The sequence below is a fragment of the Crocodylus siamensis genome, chromosome 3 (genome assembly GCF_052110815.1).
Source record: "Crocodylus siamensis isolate JL-2025a chromosome 3, ASM5211081v1, whole genome shotgun sequence".
In the NCBI taxonomy this organism is placed as follows: domain Eukaryota; kingdom Metazoa; phylum Chordata; order Crocodylia; family Crocodylidae; genus Crocodylus; species Crocodylus siamensis.
In genome coordinates this window covers 140607283-140623977 of record NC_143397.1, presented here as the reverse complement: position 1 = coordinate 140623977, position 16695 = coordinate 140607283, and the positions used below count along the sequence as shown (strand labels likewise).

The window sequence follows — 16695 nt, the reverse complement described above, 5'->3', positions numbered from 1 at the left end:
CCATTAATATCTCCTTAAGTGGGAAGGAGGCCTTCAGTGCCTTGAACATCTGTTCCCTCTGTGCAGTGCTGGTGTCAGAATGGGACTCCCGGTTAGAAGAAGACTGATGTTACAAATAATGTATGCCCACTTTCAAAGTAGTGGTAGTGCAGAAGAAGGCACGGTTCGTGTATATATCATTGAATTAAAACATTTCCTTTTATGAGTCATTTTTGCCTTGTTAGTGGTAGATTTCTCTTTATGCATTATATATGATCTATATTAGTTATATGATATATATGCATTATATATGATCCATATTTTCTTAATTTATCAGGTGAGCAGTTTTATGGAGTGTAGAGCTGTGGCCGTATTGATGAAGCAATAATTATTATCAGCAATACTATATTGCCATGGAATGCCTTTATGTGCTTCGGTGGTGAGATTAACCTTTTGATGGTATTATGCAATTCCTTTTCTAATGATGCGTATACTATTTCTCAGACCTGATCAAAAATGGGTAGTGTTGTATTTATTGTAGTCCTCAGGGTCCAGGAAAAATGTGAGAGGCAAGGATTTTTGTGGGTGATATCTTTTATTGGACCAACTTTATAGTTGGGAAGGATCTAGACAAGTTTTTGAGTACCAAGTACCCTTCCTTAATACAGCTGGGAGGGAGTGTATGGATGCGTGAATTGTAGTGATTTGTTATTAAATACACCATATGACTGTGTTTACACACAGACTTCCCCACCCTCAGAATCTGCTTTATTACACAAATGCAACAATGCCCATTACAGCTAGTTACTCAGCCCACTAGTCATACGCCAGCCTGTTCCATGTGACCTACCTCAGCTGGGTCTGGATTTACTCAACTCCCCAGATGGTCACCATTGCTCACATGCTGGTTATTGAAGCCAACTGAAATGAACTGCTGCTGCCAATACTGATTGCTATGAAAATGGATTCCATGGCACATGCGGTGCTACTTTTACTGGCTTCTGGCAAGCATGACTACTGCCAGCCAGATGGACCTTGTAAGTAGTGAACCCCAGACCTCTTGGGGATAGCTATGGGAGGAATTTACACTCTTGATGCCGTGTTGGCAGCATTGTCAGCATTGCACGGATGGCAGAGAACATGAGGTGGTTAACCTTACCCAGAGATAATTTAATCATAACCCCATTGGACAGTTAGGAACATTTTTGTGCCTGTCTGCATGATGTGTTACTATAGCCGAGAGGGGGGCAAATGCTACTGAGAATGCCATATTTCTGTAGTGTGAGGAAAGCTAATGAATTGTCTCTTTAAAAAGACACTTAACCTTTTGGTAGTGGCCCATATGAATGATTAATACTAACACATCTATAGCAGATAGTCCCTGCCTTTTAGAAGGATGATTTGGAATGCATTTTTGAAAGCTAAGTAATAAACCTTTCAGCCAGAAACATACTTTAGTTAAGTGATGAATGCAAGTCATACAATTACAATTTGCTTGTCAGATATACATACATATTGTAGTCACAGTTTTGTGGAAAAGCAGGTGCAGTGTGCTTGTGGGGGAAGCAGGGGTCTCACAGATGATACTCATATGCTTCTGTAGTCAAGATGAATCATTGCAAGTCCCATATTCAGCTGATACAGTTTAAGAGTAAATAATCTTGTAACATCCATTGTAGTGATTGTGCATACTGCTAAAGTTGCCTGCTAAAGAAGCTTACCAAAGCCTCTGTCAGCCGTACTGTTCTGCAGCCCAGGAAATAATGGCTGAGGCTAAAGAAGGTGCCTATTCCTGTAAATAGAGAAGTGTGTTATGAACAAAGACCACTTCCTTTCAGAGCAAGGGCAGAGTAGGTGTGTGTAAAAGTCATCAGTGGTCAGCACAAAACCTTTATGCTTGTTGCTTGCAAGTGACTGAAGTTCCTGTAGTACTTTACATTTGGATCATGTTCATTAAACAAAAAAAATAAGTGTAAAAATTTTAGTTCTACACCTCTAATTTGAGGCGAGCATGTAGTCACCTTGACATCAAACAGGGTCAGAAGAGGAGACCCCCGGGACCTGAAAACTGCGTAGAATTCCAGATCCGAGCTATGACAAAGCAGAAACAAATACAAATAAAATGATGAGAACAGAAGCTATATTCTACATTCATGCAACTCCTTTATAGTTAGAGAATAAAAGACAGGCTTTTTTGTTTTGGTTGGGTTTTTTAATTGTAAAATTGGGAGAAACGGAATTAATGAAGTCCTGCATGAAAGTGATGACAGTAAAAATTAATAAGAAAGAGAACTACTGGGAAGAATTCTACACTTATTCTAAAAAATGCTATCTTATCTAAGTAGAAATTGTGTCATGTGAATGAAATTTAGTTGTGGTAGTAGTAATAACAGTAATAACTATTTGAACTGTAGTGGTGTCTAGATAATCCAGTCCTGGCTCAGATCCTTGTTGTATTAGGTGTTGAACAAATACAGAACAAGAAGACATTTTTCATCATAGAAGGCTCCAGACATCATTTTATTTACCTTGTACCTCTGCAGCATCTAATACTCCTTCCCTTTGATAGCTTATATAGGTTTCCCTTGGTTTATGCTGTAAGCGCGTTCCTGGAAAAATGACACATAACTCAAATTTGCATAAAGGGAACCCACTTTATGATCTAACAAACAGAGATATGTTCCAAGACCTTGACTATACTGACCCTCAGGCCCATTTCTACCACTTTTACAAAACAATTTTGGTACTCACCAACAGCAGAGAGTACACACAAGCACAGGGCACTATCATAATGGGGACGGCAACTACAGAAACACAATAAGCAAGGAGCACAGATCCACAAAGGAGACTATATTTTGGTGTGTGTCACTCCCACAATGCACTGCACAAAGCAGCTGACTGCAGGATTCCACCAAACTGATTGCATAAGAGTGAATTTACCTCTCATATGATGATTTTTTGGTATAAAAAGGGTCATTGCATAAGAGCAAATTCGCACAAACAGAACCCACATAAAGCAAGAGAAACCTGTATCCTAGAACAGGGGTGTCCAATGGGCAGTCCTTGGGCCACGTGTGACCCGTGATGGATTAAGTTCTGGCCCCTGAGCTCCTGCCCAGCTGCACCACCTATTACTCTGACTGCAACAACAGCTGGAGTCTCCCGTCTTCTCCTCCTGCCCTCTCTCAGGCTCTTATTGCCTGCCCCCACCTCAGGAAACAGGTTAGTGGAGCATTGCATGGCCCAGGAGCTGAGTGTGAGCCTGGGCCCATGGGGCATTCTGTTCCCAACCACTTACAAGCTGGAAAGCCCTGTCCTAGAAGAATCAAAATGCCACTCACCAGCAAGGTTTAATTGCTGTCCTCTACAGCACTGTAGCATTAACACTAATCAGTTAGCACATGTAATAATATATGTTAACTGTACAAAAACTTTATCTTTGGAAGCTCTGCCACACTGAAAAGAGGTTTACAAGAATACTTGTGCAATACAGCAGTCAGCTTTGAAAGAAGAGAGGCAGCTGTATATGTTAAGACTCCCTTAGCTGTTCTTATTTTCAGAGAGAGTAAGAGTAGCATTTCTGGCAGCTCACTGCACAGGATTGCAAGAGAGAAGGATTCTTAATTCCTTTTCTCATTTAAACAGACGTGCAACAGAAGCCATGATTTGTTGACTTGTAATGATTTCCTTCATTTTAATTTTAAATCTGTTTCTGATGCTAATGTTCCCGTAGCTAATTTATTGCCTTCTTCATTCCCACAGGTTCCACTTTTAGTATGAATATGCTCACATGAAGACCTTCTGAAAGGAGGGATAGTGGCCAAGTTTGCTCAGAGGCCTGATGATTTCCATGTACCTGGCCCCATAGTGTATAGCTGGAGGATATAGCAATTGAAGCATCAGTCAGACCACTCCTTACTGACTTTCAGAGTGAGTAATACTGAGTTAAGTTCTGTAAAAACTTTTTTGAGAGAGAGAGTGTGTATTGATAAATTGTTCCAGATGACTAAAATGAAGTGTTGGAAATGCCTCCAAGGACTCATGTGGTACTGCCTTCTCGCCCTTAAAGGTGACTTACAATGGCAAAAGAATTTTGCTTGCAGTCTTTATTGCTAGTTTATGATACAGAAAGAAGTCCTAACATTGTTTTGGTTCAGTTTTGACTTTTTCTGATCAGCTTATTTTAACCTGGAAATGTAAAGTATAGTTTCTGGTCTTCCCTTTACTGGAAGCCTTCAGTGGGAACTTTCTCAGACACTTACATGAATAAGGGTCTGAATCTCTTAAAAAAAAAAAAAAAAAAGGATTCTTTTATGTAACTGTTGATCAGAAGTCTGAGTTAATTAGGATGGAATTACATGGTTTTTTGTGCAGATTTAATTAAATGGGTGCAGCCCAAAACCAATTTAGCTAAATCAGTGCAAAAACTATGTGCAGATCAGCCCCCAGTATTTTAAACAGTCATGACAAAAACTCACTTGCTTTCATAGTTTATGCATGCTTCCTTGATGTTTTGATAATAATAAACCTAGTCATTTCATAGGTGTCCAATGAGCCTTCTAGGAAAAGCAGAATAGATAACACCTGAATTGCTAATTTAAAAAAGCAAATTGGGACCACTTTCCTGCTCAAACCGCCACCATTTTCCCTTTATCATTTGAGGCATTATTATTTTGTGCAAAGAATCTCATCTCAGCCATCAGGGTTGGGAATGTGTGCATGGCACAATGCAGTCCCAGGCTGTCTCCAGAAGATAGCTGGGCAGAGATACCCAAGAGAGCTCTAATTAGCTCAGGCAGAGCACTATGTTACCATGACTATAGTGCTTCTGTTATGAGACACCTCAGGTATCTCTGCACAGCACTGCCATGTGACATGTAGACATCTCTCTGGAGACAGCATGTTCAGTCCCTCACGAGTCAGTAGTCACTTTCTTCTGCTGCGACTATTCCAGTCAACTTAGGTGAGGCATTATGAGCTATGGAAAGAGTTGCTTTCTGTCCTCCAAGTGGAGAGAACTGTGGAGTTACAACCCTGAGGTGTTGCCTTAAGAAGTACTGCACTTGTGGCTAAAGATGGTGTCTTCTGAAATTTAATTTCTGAAATTTAATTTCCCCAGCCAGTCATGTCGTCCCAGGAGTCAACATGATTGAAAAATGAAGGCAGTAGCCTTGCTGTTCACATGCAACCAAAGACAATGAAGGAGTGGCTGAATTCAGAACGTGTCATGGGAAGCAAATTAGGCATGTCTTAAAATGTTGAGGCTTATATGTCTTAAGGGTCCAGAGATAAATGTAGATATGTTGGGGTCTCTCATAATGGAAATGGACATATTTGCAGTGTGTTTAGGGTCAAAATGTGTCTCTGAAATGTAACAAGTTGCTATTGTGCATTTCCCACCCTACAGGAAGAAAATTTAACTGCATGGCCTCCTATTACTTGTGATTTATAGTTATCTCAGGTATTAAGAGCTAAGAGAAATACACAGATCTTACTTATAAAAAAAAAATAGAAATGTAATACTTTTCTTTGTTAGATTATACACATTTACATTCTTTGTGGATGTCTGTCTTCAAAACATCATTTTCTATGCATCAAATGAAGATGTGTGAAGACAAAATATTAATTTCCTAGTCCAGGGGAAAGTGACCTTTTACAAATTATGGGACAGCTGCTGTGACCTAGCTACCACTACAAGCTGCCCATCCCCAATGCAGTGACCTCTTTATGACTGAGTGCCACAGATTCCCATCCCAAATGGCAGTAAAGAGGAGCAAATTCAGCCAGGAGGATAAATGCCAGATTCTTAGGAGGTTCAAGAGTGTTTGGGAGCAGGTGCTATCGAGGGGTTTGGTAACACTGTCCTGGATGGAGAAGGGAAATGTGCCAAAGCAAGCTGCATGCTGCCAAGCTCCTGTGCTGCTGTGGGCCAGATCCAGTCCCTTTGGTTTCAACCCATGAGCCATAGGCGGTCAACCTCTGTCCTAGTCCATTGATGTCAGACTTCAGAATTCTTTCTGTATAAATGAGAGAAAAGGTAATTACATAATAGTCACTCAACCTGATTATAGCTTGGAGCAAAGGTGTTTGGCAGTTTTTGTATGAAATGTACAGGAATCACAATCCCACTCCAAATGGGTAGGTATGCAGGATGCAAACAACCACATTGGTACCTTAGTTGACAGGCCAACCAGAAAGTTAAGACTCAGCTAGGTCAAAGGGCTCTCTGATCCTTGTAGTGCAGTCTGTCCCAGTGAACAGCTATAACAGTAGAAGCAGCCTTGCACTTTCACTGCTATTTTTCCCTTGAGGAAAAAGATGGGATGTAAAAAGTCAACTAGGCCAACACCTGTGCTCAAAGCAGGAATCACAGAATCTTCCTTGTCTAAACCATCCCAGACAAATGTCTGTCTAATCAGCATTTAATGGTTGGAGATTCCACAACCCCTCTAGGTAATCCATGTCAGTGCTGAACCACCTTCATAGTTCTTCCAGATGTCCAACTTTACTCTCCCGCCTTGTATGTTAAGACTATTACTCTTTGTTTTGTCCCCTATCTATGCAGAAAAAGTTGATCACTGAACTTTTTATAACAACAACAGCAGTATTTCCCTGTACAGCCATCTGGCAGTGTTCATGAACATTAACCCTTATTTTTTTCCAATCAGTCTGTCCCATTACAAAGAAAGAATTTAGTTAGTTAATGTAAGTCTGTATCCCAAGTAGTGATATATGTGTAACCCTTCTGCTGGGCACTGGTTGGCAGCAACAAGGGGTGAGCTCAAATTTTGGGGTACCAAATGAATTTTTACTTTGGCTCAAGCCCTCACCCAGAAATCTGGGAACACTGAATTTGGGTGGGGTGTCCCACATAAACAAACCCTCCTCCTCGCAAGCAGTGTAAATACAAAGGACAGATTTATTACAGGAAACAAAGGCAATGAAAACAAAGGAAAATACCAAATGCAACTTAAAAAACTATCAACTATAAGGCATAGTCTATAGGTTGCATCATCTTGGGGAAGGTTCACCCATACCCAGCCAATCTGGGACTTGGGGTCTCCCCCAAAGGGTAGTTCCGGGGGTCTGCAGCCCTATACCTGCACTTCAGCAATGGGCTGGTGATGTGGGTCCACACAGGAGAGTGCTATGAACTGCTTCTTGGGCTTGTTGTGCCCCAGGGAGTTGCTAGAGAGCATAGGTCCTTCCATGTTGCAAGGGGCCCCTTGTTGCTCCCTGGAAAGCTGATCTCCACTTCCATATGGTGGCTGTGAGGGGTGACTTGTGGCTTTAGTCAGCGTACCACACCCCCAGAATTCCTTGTCTCAATCCCCAGCTCTGCTGGGACAGAAAACTGCAAGAGAACTCAAACAAGGGTCAGGCCCAGCCTGCACTGAGGCCTAGGGCAAACAACAATATGGAGCCAGGCCAATGTTGCCCAGACTCCTGGACCATACAACAAAAGAAAGCCAAACCATTCTGTGCTGGGCCTGAACTAGGCAACAAAAGAGAGCCAGGCTCCTCACCCTGGCTTAAACCATGTCAGGTACCACCCTGTCCGAAATCTGCCAACAAAACTGCCACACTCCTACCCTTGTTAGCATGCTCTAGGAACTAATACCCGTATAGTATTATCCCACTTGAGGCCTTAGGACTGGCCAAAATTTACCAGGCCTTTAATACTAGCCAAAAGTAGCCAGCAAAACACAGCTGGGGTTCAGCCACACAGCTAGGCTGAAACAAAACGAAGTTGCAATAGCAGCAAACGTGCCAGGCATTTAATCCTGGCCTAAATCTGCCAGCAGAACTGCCAGGCTCCAACCCTGATCAGTGTGCTTCAGGGCTTGATACCCCCATGGTATCATCCAGCTGAAAACCCAGGGAAACACGAGGGAGGGAATAGAGGTCTCAAACCCTGAGACCAACTTTCTCTCCTTGTACCTGAAGCTTTCCCTTTACATAGATTTAGCTTTCTTCTCCAGTGAAGGAGGGGTTGGGGAGACACCCTTCCCCCCAGCATGGGGAGTAGTTTCTCTCTCTCCCAATTCAGCTTTGCAGCCCCAGGAGAAAGAGCCCTGAGTCCCAGTTGAAAGTTTCTGTATACCTAATGTGACTTCACCCAAGTTTTTCCAATCAAAACTTTCCAGGTGTTCAGTTTTACTCTTTTCACAAATTAATTTAAAAAAAGGATATTGCCCAGTTAGCCAAGTAGGCCAGGGGTCTAATTCCCCATGCTTACAGAACATGTAGCTAGGTGTCTTAGTTACAGTAAATACAGGAGGGTTTCTAAAGGCCTGATCAAAAGGGTCTTTTCTGTCTCAGGTATCTGCCTAGTGCAGTTTCTCCTCAAAATTACCAAGCAGGAGGAGAGGAGACCAGATCTCAAATACAAAAAGCAAGATCATAATACATGCTGTACAATCAGACACACACACACAAACAATAAAAAAAAATATTGAAACTAAAACAAACTACTTAGCAACATGAAAACTAGAAAACACACTTTGCAGTAAAAAAATGTCTGGTACATTTTGTGTGGGTTACATATGATCAATGGATTATGGTCTTCTGGTTAAGTGGCTGGACTGGGCCTCAGGAAATGTGGGTCTGTGACTTTGAGCAAGCCTTTTCTCTTTCTCTTTGCCTCAGTTTCATCTTTTACAGATACGAGTAATGGGTGCCTGTACACATGTGGAGAGGCTGCTCCTACACATTGCAATTACAGTGCATTGGAGCAGACTTGATTAACTAAGTCTGCTGGAACATACTAATTAGCATGTCTGATGTATCAGCATCCCATAGTTTCATAGTTTCTAGGGTCAGAAGGGACCTGAGCAGATCATCTAGTCCGACCCCCTGCCATGGCAGGAAAGAGTACTGGGGTCAAATGACCCCAGCAAGATGTTCATCTAACCTCCTCTTAAACACCCCCAGGGTAGGAGCCTGCACCACTTCTCTTGGAAGTTGGTTCCAGACCCTAGCCGCCCTGACCATGAAGTAGCGCCTCCTGATATCTAACTTAAACCTACCCTCTGCCAGCTTGTGACCATTATTCCTGGTCACTCCTGGCGGTGCTCGGGGGAACAGTGACTCTCCCAATGCCTGCTGATCCCCCCTGACTAGTTTATAACAGGCCACAAGATCCCCCCTCAGCCTTCTCTTTTGGAGGCTGAACAGGTTCAGGTCCCGCAGCCTCTCCTCATAGGGCCTGCCCTGTTGTCCCCTGATCATATGAGTGGCCCTCCTCTGGACCCTCTCCATGCTGTCGACATCCTTCTTGAAGTGTGGTGCCCAGAACTGGACGCAGTACTCCAACTGCGGCCTGACCAGTGCCACACAGAGGGGGAGGATCACCTCTTTGGACCTGCTCGAGATGCAACTGTAGATGCATGACAAGGTGCGGTTGGCCTTCCTAACTGCCTCCCCACACTGCCGGCCCATGTTGATCTTGGAGTCAATGATGACCCCCAGATCCTTTTCCGCCTCCGTGCTGACAAGAGGGGAGTTCCCCAACCTGTAGGTACGGTGCCGGTTGTTCCTCCTGAGGTGCCTCACCTTGCACTTGTCTGTGTTGAAGCCCATCCTATTCTCGTCCGCCCACCCTTGTAACCTGTCTAGGTCTGATTGTAGCCTGTTGCATCCCTCCAATGTGCCCACGTCCCCTCACATCTTAGTGTCATCAGCAAATTTGAACAGGGTGCTTTTTACCCCCTCATCCAAATCGCTGATGAAGATGTTGAACAGTGCGGGCCCGAGGACCGAGCCCTGCAGAACCCCACTGCCCACGTCCTTCCTGGTTGAGAAGGACCCATCCACTACCACCCCCTGGGTGCGGCCCTCCAGCCAGTTGGCGAACCATTTGACTGTGTGGGTATCTACACCACAGCCCCCCAGTTTCTTAATGAGAACAGGGTGCAAGACAGTGTCAAAAGCCTTCCGGAAGTCCAGGAAGACTATATCCACTGCTACCCCTGCATCTAATGATCTGGTGATCTGATCGTAAAAGGCCACCAGGTTGGTCTGACAGGACCTGCCACTGATGAACCCGTGTTGGTTGCCCCTAAGCATGCAGTCCCCTGCTGGCCCCACACTTCAAAATGGGGTGGGGTGCTTTATTTTAACTAAAGCTAGCTCAGTGAGCTTTAAAGTGCTCTCGCCACCATTTTGAAGCGTGGAGACACTGGTACACAAGATGCTGAGGGTGTTTTCATTAGAGTGGCTCCCGGAGTCACTCTAATTAAAGCGCCCACCCCCAAAGCATGTGTAAAAATGCTCAATAAGAGTCCAGTGCAGAGCAACAAAAATGATTATAGAAGCAAGATCTATGAGGAAAGGCTGAAAGAACTAGGTTTATTTAGTCTGGGAAAGAGAAGACTGAGCGGGGATTTAATAAGTCTTCAAATACCTGAAGGGAAGTTATAAAGAGAATGGAGATGGACTTTTCTCTTTGGCCATAGGGACAGGACTAGGAGCAATGATCTCAAGTTTCAGAAGGGAAAATTTAGGTTGGAGACTAGGAGGAACAGTCTGACCATGAGGGTGGTCAAGCATTGGAACAGGCTGCCTAGAGAAATTGTGCAATCTCCATCCTAGGAAATTTTCAAGAGTAGGTTAGAGGGATACTTGGATGGGATGCTGTAATTAGGGATGATCCTGCTTTGACCAGGGGTCTGGACCAGATGACCTCATGAGGTCCCTTCCAACCAATGGTGGGAATGATAGTTTTCCCACTGTGGATGCTGAGCTGATGCAAAACCAGCTAGAAAATCTAGACATTTATAAGTCAGCAGGACCAGATAGACTTCACCCAAGAGGGCTGATGGAGCTGGCTGAGGTAATTGCGGAATCCCTGGCAAAACTCTTTCAGATATTGTGGCACACAGAGGAGATCCCTGAGGTTTGGAAGAGGGCCAACATTGTGCCCATTCTTCAAGAAGGGGAAGAGGGAAGACCTGGGCAACTATTGGCCAGTCAGCCTAACCTCCATCTCAGGGAAAATCCTGGAAAAATTCATTAAAGAATCTATGTGCAATACACTCATTGAGGCTAAGATTCTGAATGACAGCCCGCATGGCTTCATTGCAGGTAGGTCTCATCTGACCAATCTCATCTTCTTCTATGAACAGGTCTCTTGCCACCTAGACATGGGAGAGAAGGTCAACATTATATACCTAGACTTGCAAAAGGCTTTTGATCTAGTATCCCACGTTATCCTTGTGGAAAAAATAGAAGATTGTGCACTTAACTGCTCAACAGTTCAGTGGGTGAAAAACTGGCTGCATGGTAAGACCCAGAGAGTTCTTGTGAATGGATCTGTGTTTCATAGTTTCTAGGGTCGGAAGGGACCTGAGCAGATCATCTAGTCCAACCCCCTGCCATGGCAGGAAAGAGTACTGGGGTCAAATGACCCCAGCAAGATGTTCATCTAACCTCCTCTTAAACACCCCCAGGGTAGGAGCCTGCACCACTTCTCTTGGAAGCTGGTTCCAGACCCTAGCCGCCCTGACCGTGAAGTAGCGCCTCCTGATATCTAACCTAAACCTACCCTCTGCCAGCTTGTGACTGTTATTCCTGGTCACTCCCGGTGGTGCTCAGGGAAACAGTGACTTCTCCAATGCCTGCTGATCCCCCCTGACTAGTTTATAACAGGCCACAAGATCCCCCCTCAGCCTTCTCTTTTGGAGGCTGAACAGGTTCAGGTCCCGCAGCCTGTCCTCATACGGCCTGCCCTGCTGTCCCCTGATCATACGAGTGGCCCTCCTCTGGACCCTTTCCATGCTGTCGACATCCTCTTGAAGTGTGGTGCCCAGAACTGGACGCAATACTCCAGCTGTGGCCTGACCAGTGCCACATAGAGGGGGAGGATCACCTCCTTGGACCTGCTCGGGATGCATCTGTGGATGCATGCCAAGGTGCGGTTGGCCTTCCTAACTGCCTCCCCACACTGCCGGCCCATGTTCATCTTGGAGTCAATGATGACCCCCAGATCCCTTTCCGCCTCCGTGCTGACAAGAGGGGAGTTCCCCAACCTGTAGGTATGGTGCCGGTTGATCCTCCCCAGGTGCATCACCTTGCACTTGTCTGTGTTGAAACCCATCCTATTCTCGTCCGCCCACCCTTGTAACCTGTCTAGGTCTGATTGTAGCCTGTTGCATCCCTCCAATGTGCCCACGTCCCCCCACATCTTAGTGTCATCAGCAAATTTGAATAGGGTGCTTTTTACCCCCTCATCCAAATCGCTGATGATCATGTTGAACAGTGTTGTCCTGGTGAGCAGTAGCCAGTGGTGTCCCTCAGGGGTCCATGCTTGAACTGATCCTTTTCAACATCTTTATCGATGATTAGATGTAAGGGTAAAAAGCTCACTGGCCAAGTTTGCAGATGACACCAAGTTATGGGGAAGTGCGGTCATGCCTGAATATAGGTTGCATACAGGCAGACCTGGACAGGCTGGAGAGTTAGGCGGACTGGAACCAGATTAAGTTCAACACTCAGAAGTGTAAGGTGCTTCATTTGAGGGCAAACAATCCCCAACATACCTACAGGCTTGGTGGCGACAATTTGACTTGCACCATGGCTGAAAGGGACCTAGGGGTAGTGATCGACCATTGCATAAACATGAGCTGGCAGTGCAATGCTGTGTCCAGAAGGGCAAACAAGACACTGGCATGCATTAACCATTGCATCTTGTACAAAGCTAAGGAAGTGATACTCCCACTGTACTACGCACAAGTGAGACCGCAGCTGGAGTACTGCATCCAGTTCTGGGCACCACACTTCAGCAAGGACATGGAAAAACTTGAGAGCATCCAGAGAAGAGCCACCCGTATGATCAGGGACTTGCAAGACAAGCCATATGAGGAGAGGCTGAGGGACCTGGGCCTCTTCAGCCTACAGAAGAGAAGGCTGAGAGGGGACTTTTAGTAGCTTATCACTACATAAGGTGAGTACATCAAGAACTCAGTGAACAGCTGTTCACCAGGTCACCCCTAGGGAAGACCAGGAGCAATGAGATACAAACTCCTGGAAAGCTGCTTCAGGCTCAATTTTAGGAAAAACTCCTTCACAGTCAGGGTGTCCAGACTGTGGAATAAACTCCCTCCAGTGGTGGTGCAGTCACCTACCCTGGAAATCTACAAAAGGAGACTGGACAGTCACCAGTTGTCTTTTCCTGCCTACTGCAGAGGGACTAGACCCAATGATCTACAAGGTCCTTTCCAGCCCCTAACAATCTATGAAAAACCTTCATGGGCAACTGATGCCTCCTGATCCTGGAGGGGGGCATCAGCAGCTGATCACTGACCGGGGGGGCAGTCCCCCAGTGACTGGTCACAAATCAGAAGTGCTGGTGGCAAACCCCAAAGTGCCACTGGCTCTTCTCTCAGCACTCCCACATTCTTAGGGGGGACACAGGCCATTGCCCCCCCCTCCGTGGCCAATGAGAGCCAATCGTGCCCACCTAGGCCAATCGTGCCCACCTAGGCCAACCTTACTTTCCCATCTGATTCATGGTATATTGTGTGAGGTGATGGTGGTTGTTGTTTTGGATTATGGTCGTGCCTTGAATTTAAGTATGACCATAACCCCATTGCGCTAGGCACAGTGCATACACAGATTATGAAAAATCCCCATTCACTCAAATTTGCAAATTAAATTAGATAGACAAGAAGGTGGGAGTGAAAACAGATCACCCAAAAAGGAAGTGACATACTGCCATGATGGAGAGCATATAAGTACAAAAGAGAGGACCAGGAAAATTAATACAACCAATAGCTAAATGAATAATTTAATCAACAACCTCCATACCCTTTGTAAATTGTTCTTAAGAAATGTAACAGGAGAATCATGAAGACAAGTTTCTGCAAAAGGCAATTATCTACTATATTATTGAATTCTGAGAGTTATATTGAGTAATAATGCAAAAAAAATCACACCAGTAACTAGAAAAAATAAATGTAATAGGATTTTTAACTTTTTATTAATAAGAAGGTTTTTTTTAATAAAACCAAAATCTACTCTGGTCACATGGCTCAACTGTTTGCACTCTGTAGAAGTATTTGGCTTACTTGACTAGAAAAAAACAGACAAAGACCAGAAGTGCTGATACTGCTTAATTCAAATGTTCTGAGACATCTGCATTCCTGCATTCCTTGGGTTATCTTGATATCTTGCCCTATGCATTCCTGCATGCCTTGGGATAACCCTATGCATAGATAGTTGTTTAAGTAAACTTTCTAAGTTTCTGTGTGATTTACTATTGTTTTGTTTCTCCAAGGTGTATTTTTTATCTCTTTCTCTGTCTTTAGTATAAATACACTTGTAAACTTAGAGAGTCTGAGAAATCCTTTGAAACAGACAAGTGGGTTATTCTCCTTGCTGTATGGAATTCTCCCTGTGATCACAGTATAGCCTTAAATAAAGAAAAGCTGGCTCTGCCAGTTCTGATTCAACCACAACGCGAAGTTTGATTTCTTCCACAACTCATAGCTACACCTGCATTTAACTTTCTTTTTTATTATTAATCACTGAAACAAAGCATTATAAGGTCTTTATCTTGGGTTCAACTCATTCCCCTTTGAAAACAAAGGAAAAGCAAGACTCCTATTAACTTCAGCAGGCATTGCATCAGGCTCATTGTTTTCAAAAGTCAAAAGCTAACACAGATTATTCATTTCCTGGCATTGGTATGAGCAGTGGCTGGGATTGCTCCACAGAAAGTTTATTCAGTTCTCTGGGGATAAAGTGTAGGAGTGTCTCACATTGCTCAACAACGATCCCTCCAACCAATTCAGCAATAGCACTGACTAGTTTGAATCTGATCCCTATCGAGTCCTTAATCCATGAAGCTGAAATTGTGAAGAGAAGGGTAAAGGCCTGAAATACAAGATAATGAAGAACTTCTAAGTAAAACTAGCAAAGCTATAAATTTAACACTCCTGAAAGGCAACAGATATCAAGCACTAATTTTAACAGCAGAAGAGAGATGGAGAATGCCCAAGAGCAGCAAGTTTGTCAACATTATTTTAGATACCTGGCATGTTTTTATAATCAGTATATTTGAAGCTGAAAACCCATTAGATTCCGCCGATGCAATTTGTGCTTAAACTCATGAATTAATCAACCAGTCATAAACTTCCCCTGGTTTATAAAAGGTTGGTTCTACTGCCATTAAAAGTCCACTGTAAAATTTGTTTTGGGCAGAGTAGATACAGGATCATGGTTCTCTACAGTTTCATGTAAAAACTTAGAGATGAGCCTGAACAATAGAGTTTGTTTCTGTCTAAACACTTTGGCAGCTTGGTAATATTTTGTATCCAGTTCAATTCTTTGTAGGGACCAAATGCAGAATTTGGATCCAGATCTGAGCAGTCTGAGAGTTTAAGAGCATTCATGTCTGAGCTCTCATATATTCCTGTCTCTAACATGTCAGGTAATAGTTTTATAGAATATCAGGTTACAATCTACAGCACGAGTGTTGTCTACTGAATGACCAAGGCATAACCAGTTGTCTTCCTACCTAGAGCGGGGGGCTGGACCAAATGATCTGCAAGGTCCCTTCCAGGCCCTAACAATCAATGAATCTATGAAAACTGATCTAAAGTTAAATGGTCCTAATGCCTAGGCTGTGAAAGGATGGCCCTGATAACATCTGACTAAACATAATGCCTTGTGAAAGGATTTGCTAATTTATTCCATCAAAAACCTTTTCAACTGAACCAGGAAAGCAGCAGAACAGCAGAGGAGGGATTTGTCTGCATATTTTTTGCAACTAAAAGACGCACATTTTTTATGAAAGAATCTGCCAAGTGGCTAAAGACCACCTCAGAGGAAATGCGCTGGCCAGTCTTGTCATGGAAAGAGATACTTGTCTTCACCAGGAACTGGATGGATTCTTTTAAACGTTTGGCATCAGGGGAGTGTCTTCAGTTCTGTTCATGGTACTGTACCATGTAGCAGCTTTGAACATAGCAGTTCATCCAGAATCTTTAGTTCTGTTTCTTACCAAGTTAAGGACTGTTATCATTGTTTTAGCAGAGCTTTCCCTTTATACATTCTAGCAAGTGCCTATAACTGATGGTATGTGTGTTTTAGTACTGTACTCTTGGGCCTGTGGACTGTTGTGATAACTGAGGCCTACAGATCTACAATGACTTCAGCTGTGGGAAGTAGGAAAAAGTTCATAAAACATTACAATAATATGCAACAGTGAATGATGATAGAAAGAGTAAGAAAGGAAGCAGAAAGGCTCAGTTCAAACGCATTCTGCTAATGCTGCTCAAGGACTGTGTTGAGGCATTGTCTGCTAAACAAAGAGATGATGAAACTGGAAATTAATGGTCCAAAATTGATGTTTTGGAAATTAAGCCTCATTTGTGAATCCATTACAGAAGGGACATTCCACCCCCCCTTTGGAACGTTAAGAAAAGAGACACATTAGGGACCAAAATGGCAGAATAGTCTCCTATGAATCACTTTGAGAAAGGCCACTGTTTCACTCCGGGAATTACCACTGGAAAGTCTCAGTCATCTAAATACCCAGGCTCAGCAACAGCACTCAACGATCACCAATACATCAGAAAGAACCACAATATGACTGATGACATCAACAAAAGTTGTATTTCTTTACCTCTGGTACCATCCTGTCTCAACCTCCCCCTTGTGTCTACCTGTTTTGCCAAAAATAGGAACGTAACCGTCATTCTTAAAGTGGTCAGC

The 16695-nt window shown here is 43.7% G+C and overlaps 1 protein-coding gene across 1 annotated transcript in view; it reads right to left on the bottom strand.

Moving 5' to 3' along the window:
- Nucleotides 1–7190, bottom strand: part of LOC149868901 (enoyl-CoA delta isomerase 2-like) — a 151439-nt gene extending 144249 nt beyond the window's left edge. Inside the window, exon 1 of the mRNA XM_090037679.1 lies at nucleotides 7080–7190. Within this exon, the coding sequence (XP_089893805.1) occupies nucleotides 7080–7190 (111 nt within the window). The remainder of the gene's footprint in view (nucleotides 1–7079) is intronic.
- Nucleotides 7191–16695: the final 9505 nt, after the last annotated feature.